The 13669-nt window shown below is 42.4% G+C and overlaps 1 protein-coding gene across 6 annotated transcripts in view; it reads right to left on the reverse strand.

Moving 5' to 3' along the window:
• Nucleotides 1-13669, reverse strand: part of HERC1 (HECT and RLD domain containing E3 ubiquitin protein ligase family member 1) — a 197326-nt gene that overhangs the window by 166908 nt on the left and 16749 nt on the right. For all 6 annotated transcript variants that reach the window (XM_019504392.1, XM_019504388.1, XM_019504391.1 and 3 more), the window contains exons 2-4: nt 5740-6695; nt 2451-2546; nt 1177-1371 (exon numbers count right to left, since the gene is read on the reverse strand). In XM_019504392.1, coding sequence (XP_019359937.1) covers nt 1177-1371; nt 2451-2546; nt 5740-6669 — 1221 coding nt within the window. In that variant the 5' untranslated portion in view covers nt 6670-6695. The remainder of the gene's footprint in view (nt 1-1176; nt 1372-2450; nt 2547-5739; nt 6696-13669) is intronic.

A 13669-nucleotide genomic window follows, 5' to 3' on the forward strand; every position in this document is an offset into this window, starting at 1 on the left:
CGTGGGGGGGGGGGAAGGGCGGGACAACAAAGAAACGGCCCTGCCCACAATGACTGGCAGCATCCACTGCTGGGCACTGGGAAAAAGCAGGACTTGGCAGTGGGTGCACTTGCTGCTGCCAGGCTCTTCTGGTTGCAGCAGCAGCCAGAGCCCACAATGGGGCTGCCCTGCAGCTAATCCCTGCTGCTACTGCCCCACATTACCTCCAGGTTGCCCTGGGTCCACGTGGTGGTAGGGAAAAGCCACAGGACAGCCCCAGAATGGGTTCTGGGCAGCTGCAACCAGAAGGGCCTCAGCAGCAATGAACATGCCCGCCACTGGGTCCTGCTTTTGCCTGGCACCCAGCACTAGCTGCTGCCTCTCTCTGCTCCCCACCCCCCAACCTTTTCCCTAACTGTCCCACACCTACAGCACATCCCCACAGTTTACACCAGCTCTCGCCTGACATGCTGGAAGCAGCACTGAACAGGTGCAGACATCAGCGCCAGGCACAGCCAGCAACTTCCCACTGGGGATTGGGGTGTCCACCCAGGTCCACAGGTGATACTGTTGTATCAGCATGTCAGCTGTGGTCCAGGGCAGTTGCCCCGACCCCCAGCAGGAATCTACAGTCAGCATCCACACCTAATGACAGCGCACACCTGGCTCTGCATTCAGCACACAGGGTGGGAGCTTGTGTAAGCTGCATATGGGACTGGTATATGCCTGCCTGCCTGGCACATGCCAACCCACCCAGCACAACACAGCAGCTGGAGCCATCAGCTCCCCGTGGACCAGATCCTATAACTTTGCAACTGCCAAGCCATGGGCTGGATACAATCAGTTGGTGAGCCAGAGCCAGTCCATACACCATATTTTGTCCATCCCTGCTCTAGATATAGGTGTGTGTGTAACATGTTAGGAATTATAAATAAATAAATCAATCAATCAATCAATCAATCAAAAAAAAAAAATCACATTTTCCTAAGGAGGCACAAACAATTATGATATTCCAGATAATTTACTCTTTTTAAATATAAGACTTGATACTAATAATCTCAAAAAAATCTTTATATATATAGATATACAAGATATATACAAGTTTATCAGGTTTTTGTACTTCAAATAGAATAAGACACTTCCCAGTTAACTCTTACATTACACTACATACCACTACAAAAAAAAAACATCACTCACTGTCTGTGCATCAGAAAAACTTGGTGCTAGTTTGGGTTGAAGTATTTTCTCTTGTGTTCCTTCCACCAGTTGGTGGCTGCTATTACTACCCCAAACATATACTTCACAAGTCTCAGAAACAATGGGAGCATCACCCGTTTGTATGCTGTCAGGACTGGCGCATGTTCTAGAGTAGTCTGATGCCATTCGGCAAACCTATTGAAATTAAAAAAAAAAGATGTCCACAAAGTAGCTAAACTAGAGCATAATTAATGCCAATTCATCATACACACTGAGTAATCTTAAATCTATGTTGTAGCAGGGTTAGTGCTGCATAGCTGTCATAGTCCAAGAATATACAGGAGGCAAGTGTGACATGTTTTATGGGGAAAGAAGCAGGCACAGGCCAAACTAAGTTCTTCTACAACCAGGGTCAGTAACCTGTGGCCCACAGGCCAGATGCCACCCACAGAACCTTCAGAGCCAGCACAGGTTCTGACAACATTAGCGAACACTGGCTGTGGGATGCTTTCCCTATGCTGCCAGGGAGACAAGCAGCCACTCTGGCAGGGTCCTACCACCCATCCACCCAGCTGTGGCTTGGGGTAGATCATTCCAGCCTGTATACAGAAAAGGTTGCTTACCCCCTGTTCTATATGATCAGGCTATCAATTAGACTGTGTTTTCTTTGTTTTGCACCTACTTCAGATAAGATCTCTTTGCTCCTACTTTACAGCTATTCTCTATCCTTTAAGTGACTGTTTTCATTTACATGGAGTTAAACACAAGTCACTGCTATTAATGTAAGCCTGGGGCTGCTGCTTCCCCAGACCTGAAGAACACTACTTTGTGCCTGAAAGACTGTCAAACATCTCTCCCAACTAAAGAGCTGAGCTATTAAAAACATATCACAAAAAATCCTCAACTAATCTTAAATCTTATATTTTGAATAATTCCACCTTCATATTTTCTAAGGTTTACTGGAATGCAGGAATGGGTGTCAAAAGACATCTTTCTAGGCCCAGTCATCCCATAGATTTGCTGTATTATGATCTTGGTCAAGTTACTTCACTTCACTGTGACTCAGTCTTCCATCTGTAAAATGGGGATTTGTTCCCTTCTTTACAGAGTAGGTCTGAGGCTTGATTCAATTATGTCTGTAAAGCAACTGATTATCTCAAGAATGACTGAAAAATTAGTAGTTTTGCTTTAAAAATTACTATTAAGCTAAACAGATATAAAAGTGACAACGCAAGTGAAATTAGCTTAAATTCTAGGTTCATTTCAAGACACACCTCCTCAAACAAACATAAAGCTGCTTCATAAAGGGAACATAAGCCATCAGATGTTCTTGTTGGTTCTCTCCATTGACTTCGATCGGCAGACGATCCCTATAATTTAAAAAATATTGTTGATATTGTAAAAAAAGGTCAACCCATTTGTCAACAGCACATTTAAACAAAATATGCAATACACTTGCACTTACAGTTGTGCAATACATTTATTTATTCTGAAAAGCAGTAGAAAAAAAATTAAGCTGTTTCTGCTAATAAACTGAATTATTTGGATGATGTTTCTAACAACTAACTACAACGTGAGAAATAATACTTTGGGACTATACTTTAATTATTCATTTTTTTAAATTTAGTGATTTAATCCTTAACAGTAAGTTTCCATTTCCCTTAATATGATTTTGAAGCGTGTTTCTGTTTGTTAGAATACTCAAGCTGTAGATTATTCTGTACAAAGCTTTGAAAGTTTTCAAAAATATTTTTATATTGAAAATTAAAAAACAAGCAAGCGCACGCACACACACACACACACACACACAAACTTCCTTTCCACAGAAAAATATTTTCCACCCAAAAAGCATCTTGGAAAAAAAAGAAAAATCCCACTGGTTTCAACACAACATTTGTAACACAGTTGAAGATCTGTTAGACAAACAGTAATCAATGAAGCATTTCACAGCACTTGTTTTGATTCAGAGTTTATACAAGTCATTCAATAAAGCACTAGATCTACCCCAATTCAGTCAGCTCAATTTCCTCAAACAAAGTTAAATACAAGCTTCAATACAACTATACTACCAGGATGACCGTGAATGCAGAATAGTTTTTCCATAGGAAATTTGTTGGCTTTATTTTTTATGGGGGGGGAAAAATCCTTTATGGCTGCTTACAGACATTAAAAAAAAAAAGAAAAAAAAAAGGGTGCTTTACTTTAAATTCCATGCGCCCCCATGCTGAGCCCAGGGCATACGGAGAAAAGGCATTAAGTTAGTTGCACCTGCCTCACTCAACATGTGCATAGATCAGGCACTTTAGCAGGGCTTTTTTGGCTCTTATCTAATAGCAGATTGAATCAGCTATTAGATAAAAGTGCTAAAAAGCCCACTGAAGCACCTGATCTATACAGACGCTGCACAGCCAAGTCAAACTAACGAGCTGCTTCTTCCTGTAATGTCCCTTTTGCGGGGAGGGTTTGGCCACAACTGTCAGCAATCTATATGACCTATTCAGTTTAAAAAAAAAATTCCCATTTCTTTAATCTATTTAAAATAGTTTAATACGTTAGGTTGGGAGGGTGCAGGTGGGGATGTTAACCTAGTAGAGTTCTTGGTGACCAGAGACCCAGGTTTTCTGTTTGCTCCTGTGATGGCTGTGGCAGCTTCTGCTCATGCAGGTGGCAGTGGAGCGAGTCTGGCCCTAGTGCAGGCTGGAGGGAGGAGGAGGGGATGTCTGTAGCACCTGTGCTGCACCAGGTGGCCTGGTCATAGCTCACCTTCCAACTCAGGCAGTGTCTCCCGGCCATAAAGCCATCCCTGCCTCTAAGAACACAGGTCCTGGTCCCCAGCGGCCTGGCCATGCAGCTCCCCACCAGCCCCGAAGGACCCTCACCCCCTTTCCATGCTGGAGTTCTGTGAGCCTGCATGGGGCTAGGCAGGCCAGGGGGCAGCTGGAAGCCCCCTACAGCAGGACTGGGGGGGTGGGGTAGGACAGGGAGTGGCAAGTCAGGAGTGAGGGGCATTGACAGGGACAGGGAACTGCAGATTGGAAGCGAGGGACAGCAACATGGCTGGGGGCAGGGGGAAGCTGTGGGTCAGGAATGAGGGGCACCAGCAGGGACAGGGGGCGTGTGTGGCTTGGGAGTGAGGTGCAAGGCCAGGGGGCTGTGGCTTGGGAGTAAGGGGCAACAGCATGGGCAGGGTACTGGCATATCAGGACTGCTCAGTGCCACAGAGCAGCAGGGGGAAACAGCAGCAGCTGGACCTGCATCCTAGTGAGCAAAGGGGACAGGAGGAGCTCTGATTTTCTACGATTAAAAAAACCCCCAAAATCAAATGTGAAAATATATAGGTATTTAGAACTTATTTTATTATACTGATTGGAAGCCTACCAGTGCCTCAAATTGATTGAAAATTGTAAATATATCAATAAAATATTGTGTTCAACTGATACACATACACACACATGCACATACAGCGTTTCATTTCAATCACAGAAAAACACAGATTTGGGTTTTTTAAATAAGACTCTGGTATTCCTCAAGTCAAAGAATTTGGGGTTTTTAAACAGAGAAAACCAGGATCCCTGGTGATGACGCATCCCCCAGGACTTTAATGAGTTAAAAGCAATAGTTCTCAAAATTTTTAGAACAAAGGCATTCTTTAAAAACCCAGCTCTGAGCTTTTACTCATTTGTTGACTATGGAAAAATAGAGCAATTCTTTTGCAAAGATGTCAGAAACATCAGGACAGGCCAGAAATGTTTTGATGCTTTGGACTCCTATTTAAAATCTCTGGATTCATCTTGCAAATTGTGTGTAGGTGTTTGCACACACAACAATAATATTGTTATACAGCATTTATTTCAGTTTGGTTTTATATTGTGTAGCACCATGCACCCTTAAAAGGATCTTGCATCACCCCAGTTCAGAATCACTGGTTTAAAGAATATTCACAAGTGGTAAGGAAGAATCTCTCCCTAGGAAGTGTCAAGACCACGATGAAACAGGATTTTATTACAATTTTCCTGTATGAAGTTCTGAACAGTAGTGAAATTGATTAGATAACTTTCAGACTGCGAAGAATCCACAGTATTTCAGGCAACAGAGGTTCACATGAATGAGGTGGCAGGTAAAACGTCATGCTACATAACTCTGAGTACTAAGCAAGTCAAATAGAAAGCAAGCTTCAGAACCAAGTTCTGTACTTTTCGCTATAATTTTGGAATAAAATTATACCTGAAAGCAGGTAACATGGTTATACAGTATGTCTTTGATATTTTTTTTAAACCTATTTGATACCATAAAAAAACAGAAGTGGCAATTCCAAGGAGGACAACTGGGGTTTTTTTTGCTATTTTATTGAGTAAGGAGATCTGGTAAGAGGGAATGAATTTCCAACAGGTTCATTCTAGACATTATCTATGCCATTTCTAACCTCTTCAAAACAACTGTAATACCATTAAAACCTGCCATACCCCATTCAGCTTAAGGTCAAATTAGAATACATTTATTTTAATCTGGCTTTACTTGAAGCTGTTAATTAACACATTTCAAATACAAGTTTTGCATACATACCAAAGATCGTCGCATCTGCATTAATATATTCATGAAGCAATCAAAACTGATCATTCCTTCTTGACTCTGCAGCATTTTGTTTTTCTCCATGGTGTTTACTACAGCTGAAGCACCTAAAGCCATCTCTATCCATTCAAGAAGGTATCTCAGAGAACCACGTTGGGCAGCTAAACCAAGCAGCAACTCAGAAGCTAGCCTACGACCTAAAGTGTCTGCCCCAGAGTTGGGAATTGTTACACCTTTAAGAAACGTTGTTACTTGTGATAAACAATCCAGTCCCATTGGTGGAATCTTACTTTCATTTGCAAGAGATAAAGGTGGCAAAGAGCTCACAACTTCTATTGCAGTGTGGATGACATCATTGCAAAGATTCAGGCCAGGTCCTGATGCAGGCATCATCCAACTTTGTCTCAGTAGTGCAAATAACAAGCTTAGTCCAGTCCGAACCCCCATTTCTATGAGCGCATCTGTACTTGACCTGGGACGTTCACTGACAGAATGAACATCTGTTGATCCAGAACTGCTTTCTGGTGAATGCTGTTGCTGTTTCACTTTGCCTTTATCATGATACTTATTAGAAAGTGCATAAAAGACTCGTTGCAACACAAGTAGACGTTTACGAAGTGCTCCAGCAAATGGAGAGTCTGAACACACCATCTTAGCCAGTGCCAGCTGGCTGCTAAGAAGGGCGTCCAAGTAGTGGTCCTGTTCATCACTGGATAAGGATTCACGCTCAAAATCTGGCAACTGAGGCCCTTTGAGGCATAGAACCTGTTGGGGCAATGGTACTACTTCCTTATTGCTGACTAATTTAGAATACAAGACAGACACTCCCTCCCTTGTAGCAATAGATTCACTATCTTCTGTGATCCAAGAGCTGTTTAGATGTTCAAGCCATTTCAGCTTCACCGGTGGAACCATAGCTGCCATGTTTGCTTATTCTTCTGCCATTAGTCCTAGAGATCCAAAAATAAAAAGAATAAAAATAGATATATACAAAGTCATTCACATTACTGACACCTCACATTGAAACATCCATTCATAATAAAGGAACTGTTTTCTAATAGTTGGTACTTAAAGTCAGGCACTTCTTACTGAATTGGTTGCCTGACATTACACCATTAGAGTTCCTACCAGTTACAACAGATTTCCTACCAGTTACACCAGATGTCAAAATGTTACAGTATAGAAATATGCACAGAATTCTTGCAGACTAATTTTGATCCTCACCTGAAAGCACACTTCAATGGCTGCCTAACAATATACTGTAAGAAGTTACAATATAAATGTGTACCATCACCTACTTCAGAATCAAAGTACCATATTTAACAAAATTCAAGATGACTCTGAATTTAAGACTACCTCTAATAATTAGATTCTATACATGGAAAATGGAAAACTACTAACAAATTGTATACATGTAAATAATCTAATTATTGGGGAATTGTCTTAAATTCACTCCCCACCCCAACTGCTGCAGCAAGTCAAGCGGTGGCAAGCAGAACAGGAGTCAGGTGGTCCCACCCCTGCCTCTTACCACCTGCCAGACACTTCCCCAAATCCCTCCTCCTCCCAGTGCCTGCCCCTGCTGTGGAATCTGTATCCCATATGTGCCTGTGCCTCCTGGCACCTGGTCCCATTCACTTGCCTGCTCTCCCCAGCATCTGGCCCTGACCCCACCCGTTTCCCTGCCACTACGTACCCTCCAGCCCTGGCTCCGGCTCACTCTAGCCTGGGGCACAGAGTACATGGCTGCAGCAAAGCCTGGCCTCAGTGCTACACAACCAGGCTGGAGCCAAAGCCAGGAGGTAAGTGGAGGCAGGGGGGCAGACAGAAACTGCAGTTCTGATTCCAGCTCCAACTCAAGGGGCTGGAGTCAGAGCCACAGTGGCTGCCTGCCCCCCACATGTACTCAAATCCAAGACAAGGGACTCTACCCCTTTCCCTCCCCCACCCCATGTTAAATGATGGGAAATAGAAAATTGCCTTGGATTTAAACAAGCACAGTAATACCATCAATGTAAAAGACAAGACAGCAAAAAGACAGGCAAAGGTTACATGCAGAATCACACAAATACTCTGCATTTGCTTTACAAAAAAAACTTGTGTCTTTCAAGACGTACATATTGCAGAGTAAAAGGAATAAATGATCAGGTGCACAAAAAGTTTTTACATTCATTATTATATAGTCTATCACACACACAATATACCTAAAAGAATTATATAACTGTATGTATTTTTCTCAAAACAAGTATTCCATGATTCTTTAAACTTGGGATATTACTGAAGCAAAAAAACCCCAAAACAAAACAGTAAATTGGGGTAGCAGTGGCAAACTAAGTATGACAATTGCCAGAGACACTAATTCAGTCTAAAAGTATATCACAACTAAAGGCATAACCCAGCAAAAATCAACAGGCTTAATTTTACTATTGGATATAGTGTCAATGGAAGTAGTAGCTCATTTCTAGAATGGGAATCTTAGCACATGTAAAGAACAATGGCATAAAGAATACAAATGCTTCAGTGGAAGCTAGCAAAAAGAGGTTGGCATCAAACTTAAGACTTACATATTATATGGATTGTACTATATTTATCAGTGGGATATTGAGACTCAACAGACCTACTGCATTTATTCTAAGTAAAAAATAAATATTCAAATAATAAATATTAGATATCATTAAGTACTTTCCTTTTTGTACCTTTAGGGAGTTAGATATGGTTAAAAACATCAAAACACTTGCTTTGGGCTACAAAAGGGTAAAACGACTGCCTCAAAGGACTCCTTCCAAAGAAACTACACAATCTTAGTTGTAGCAAGAACACAGTCATATTCATTCTGACTCTGCTCTCTTTTGAACAAAGAGAGTTACCTGGATGATCAATTCATCTTTAAGATCTACAGTATGCCAAAATGATTTACTTATCCACCTCCTGTCTGACAAGCGAAGCACAATTATTGGGTAGGGGTCTTTTATTCAGTACAGTGATGCATGGTATTATTGCTTTTAAGTTGTAGAGGTTTCTTCCTATACAGTTTCTCTCTTAAGCAGAGCAGGGCTACAAAACTGTAATTGCATATTAGATCATATTTTTCTTTACATCTGTTTATTTTCACCTGTTAATCTAAACTTCACACACTACTACTTCAAATACAGCTGAACTGCATCTGACAGACAGTCTAATTCAAAATTTAGGTCTTGAAGGGTAAAAAACAGGTTTTTAAAATTCATGAACATTTAAAAGACTTACAAACTGACACTTTGTCTAACTCAAAAAATATTTGAAAGACAGTTGGGCTTTCATTAGTACTGAATTTACCTGAATAGAAAATAAGCCAGATTATAAAACAACTCCCCTACAATTAAACTGTATATGTGGAAAATGTATTAATTTGTTATAATTTCCCAAGAACAGAATTTAGTTACAGGAGGGCTGCCTTGAATATCCCCCTCCCACTGCTATAGCAGGGAAAATAAATTGCAGGGAGGAGAACTTGCTCTCTGTTTTCCCCCAACTTCTCCCCCCTTCCCCTTCTCTTTACTGTCAGATCCTTCTCGCTCTAAGTATATGGAAGTGAGAACCAAATCTGAAAACAATACCCTTGAAATTAAACATGGCTGTAGCAATCTGCACATAGTACCCCTATACTTAGTTAATCAAAAATTGATGCATGTTACCTTTTCTTAAACTGCTACAAGTTTTAGCACAGGTACTCCATAAGCACACTTCTTAAGCAGTACTTTGGCACCTATTTTTAGGTAATGAGAACTTTGCATGATATCAGTCCAAGGCAAAAGCTCATGATTTATCTTATAGTTCAGAGAGCTGGGACCCACCACAGTCAACAGCATTTCAAGCCATGCTGACCCCACAGCTCAGCACTGCTCAATATGTGCATGTACTTTTGTGCCCGAAAGCTTGCAAAAAAAAATTCCAACTATTTAGTTGGTCTAATAAACAATATCACATTTACCCAAAAACATTGTCTGCCCATGTCCTTAAACCAACATGGCCACAACCAACACCCCGATTTATTATGTCTAAGCAGGATGAATCCCAAACTGTAGGACACCAGCAGTTACAGAGGTTGAAACTTTAAGCTGTGGTATGTTGTAAGGTAATAAGCAGGGATCCAGGTTTTCCATTTGCCCTGGAAAAATGTGGATTTACTCCTTTAACAGAGAAAAATGTGGATTATCTCTTTTAAATGAGAAAAGGTCACAAGCCTTCCCCATTAAAGAAGAAAAAAAAAAGTGGGAAACCACAGGTTTCCCCTTGCAGGCTGGCAGCTTTCCAGGCAGAGGGGCCCAAGCCATGCATTGGGCAGGGGTATGAGGGAAAGGAGCATATGTCATGCTTTGGTTGGGGAGGGGGCCCACAGGCCATGCACTGGGCAGTGGGGGTGGAAGCGTGGGGCACAACTCCACACTGCCACCACTGCCACACAACACCGTGGTAGTGCGGTGCCAGGTCCTGTCCAGTGGGCCATGGAGCCAGTTCCTACCCAGAGCTAGTCCGGCCCCACTGCAACCCCATTCCCCGTTGTGGGTGCAGAAATCTTAGTGCACTGCACCTTCCCCACACATGGACTCCCTTCCTCACACACTGGAGAGCTGGGAGAAGGGGGCTGTGGGTTCAGGAGTGAGGGGCACTGGCAGGGCCAGGGGGCTCCAGGTTAGGAGTGAGGGGCACCAGCAGGGATGGAGTGCAGTGGCTTGGGAGTGCAGGGCAGGGGCAGGGCACTAGCATATCAGAGCTGCTCAGCACCACAAAGCAAGGTAGAGGGGGAGAGAGAAACACAGCCACAGCTGAACCTTTTTAACCAGAGAATTAATTTTTAAAATAAAAGAATTTGGGATTTTTCAACCAAGAAAACCAGGATCCCAGGCAATAATGTTTCACTAAGTGCTTACATGCATGAAGTTGTTCAATTCAGCTATCTTCAAATCCACAAGGGAGAGAATTAAATGTTTTTGCTTGAACTTTCACAAGAGCAAAGCCCATATCAGTAAACAGACTGAGCACCTTAGTTCTCTTAACAGAATGGACACAAAAGATGCAAGCTTAATAAAGTAAAATAAAACCAGAACTGCAAGGCATCTTTCCAGACCCTGCAGAAATGCCTGCATGACAGCCATGATTCAAACAGGATTTTAACAACCAACTGCAAGTCCAAACTAGTATCTCAGGAGTAGGAGGTATTTGACAGATTTCTCTTTAACACTTTTCTCCACAGAATAGAAAGCACTACAGGGTAGAACTAACCAGAAATGTCTGACAGCTAGATAAGAGCAGGAAAGCTGCAAGTATTATCTTTGCAAATTGATTCTGGAAATAGGTTAGAGGAGGCGTGTAAAACTCATTCAGCCCCAGAGGCCAGATAAGGGTCTCCGGGCTGGGCTGGGCTGCGGTCTGAATCAGGCCACACCAGAGCCAGCAAGCAGAGCCGGTCTGGCAGGGCACTCTGTGCACTGTATACACTGCATTCCCCAAGCCTGGCACGCAGACCAGCATAGGACGTGCATTGCATGAGGCACCCTGCCAAACCAGCCCTGCATACCGGCTCCTTGTGTGTGCAAAATCAGCACGCAGCACCAAGTCCAGCCCACACACAGCAGCCAGCACAAGCCCCAAAGAAGGGCCAGTGTATGTTGCACCCTGCACATGGGCCAGACTCAGTGCTGTGGGTGCTGCATGTGGTCCAGGGGGCTGACACAGGGCATACTCCACCAGACTGGATCTGCGCACTGGCCCCATCGTGGCCCGATTGGGACCAGCCATGGCACCAGTGCACAGGGCTGATCCAGAACAGACTCCGCATGCGTTGTGCACCCCAGACCCACCCCCCATACTATGTTGAGTGCCTGTGGCGCTGGGTCCAGCCCATGTGCCAGACTGGCTCTGCACATCACATGCAGGGTCAGTCTGAGACCCACAGTCCATACCATACGGCATCACAAGCTAGATCTGGCCCAAGGACCATACATTTGACACCCCTGGGCTGGAGGACAAACACAGTGACTTCACTTAACTAACAGACTGCCAGCCTTATTCTATAACATCCTCACTTTTCATCAGTGCAGTAGACAATACACAGTAGCAGACAATAAGGCCAAGCTTAACCACTCGTTCAACAATCCAAGCAAGGGGAAGGCAGCCAGGCAAGCGGGAATTTTTTGGGTCAAGTGACATTTCAAGCCTGAGTAATAAAGGTTTCATTTCACCTCCTATTTTCACTCTTCAAAAAGAAAGGAAAATGCAGAACAGCAAAGTTTGATGAAGAGATGCACATACTTTTGCATCATTTATCATGTCCTTTTACCAACTGTTCTGTTCTTTCCTTACCCCCTTTCTTCTTGCAGTGGACAATTTAATAGCTTATGGCTGTTCTGAAACCAAAGTAAAGGCAAGATTAAAAAAAAAATGTAAAAATGAACAAACCTCTCTCATAGTAATGACTAAGTTAATTAAAATGAAGCAAGGGTCCCATAAGCATTGTTCTGAAGTTTAGCTGAGTCCTGGTCCGGAGCACAGTCTCGTATCATGACTATGTTTTGAAACCCAAATATGGATTAAAGACCCTTTCTACCAACCTCAACTTCTTGGAATGAGACACATTTATTTCATTCTTCCTTTGCTTGCTACAGTCAGCATGGCTCCTGTTTCTTTTAAGGCTTCAGACTGGAACTCCTCAAGTGCTTAGAACTCACATGGAAGTCTACTATGTAAGAAGGAGTTTTTAAAGTGCTTCTTTTCTTGTAAGTGGCATGTCATTTCAAGGGATTAATAAAAATGCAACAAACTGGTATTTTTATTTTAAAAGATCTCAAAATGGGGTGCATCCTGCTTTATAGAACAGCTTTATTACAATCAACACGTCTCATTGTCTAAAATGAAGTTATTAACCACAGGCCACACAGTAGGCTTTGAATAGTAGCTGTTTTTAGTTACTCAAGCCAACTTCTAATTGATGGCCCAACAAGCGCAACAGCTCTTTACTATATTATGAATTCATGAAGGAATAAAATAAATATTGTATAGTATTTTAAATTAGAGACAGACTTGGTTGCTTTGGTACTTTGATGCCCCCAATCAAGTACAAGTTTTTCCTAATCAATTTAATTGAAAGAAAAAGAACTTAATGAGAAGCTAGTGAGAAAAAGCAAGCTGCAAGGCTTACTTTTATGTTTTGCGATTATGTAATAGATGATCTAAGGCACCTTATTATCCCTCAGAAGGTTCACATTCCACAGGCTTTCTTTCTTAACTACTCCACCTCCTGTGGCAATGCCCTGGCTGAAGAAGTCTTCTAAGAAGAAATGAGATGCGAAGAAGCTGCCTTTATATCAATTCTGACTTCCTTCAAAACATGTCCAGAGATTATCACCTTTCCCCAAGAGCCTTGTTTTCAGCCCTGATAAGCTTTGTCAAGCTATGCTCAGTTACATTATAGCCATTGTCTTAATGATACTCATCTAAACAATATCTTTAATTACAAGAACAAAAACTTCCTCTTAGGTAAGGTATCAGCTGGGAAACAAATGGAGCAATGCATGTTATACTATTTGCATACAAGGAATAGGTGTCTGCATTTCAAACTAGTTGCAGCTTCTATGTGGCAACTAGCACAACTTCTGAACACAGAAAGCACTTCCAGAACCCAGCCTGTATGTAACCAGCAACATAAACACATTACTCCAACCAGACCTTTGTCCACAAGAAGTAGGAACAGTTTTGTTGCCTTCTGGCAAGACAAAACATTCTTGGCCACAGCTACAAAACTGAACAGCTGGGTATTAGGCTGAATCCAACTACCTTCCAGATTGTGGCCTTCTTCAGTAGGCAAGGAATCACTGCCTCTCAAGGAGTGGCAAACTATATAAAATCTATAAAATCTATTCCCTCCACCCTCATGCACACACCCACT

Source organism: Gavialis gangeticus, unplaced genomic scaffold, assembly GCF_001723915.1.
Source record: "Gavialis gangeticus isolate Ggan-Ray unplaced genomic scaffold, GavGan_comp1, whole genome shotgun sequence".
In the NCBI taxonomy this organism is placed as follows: domain Eukaryota; kingdom Metazoa; phylum Chordata; order Crocodylia; family Gavialidae; genus Gavialis; species Gavialis gangeticus.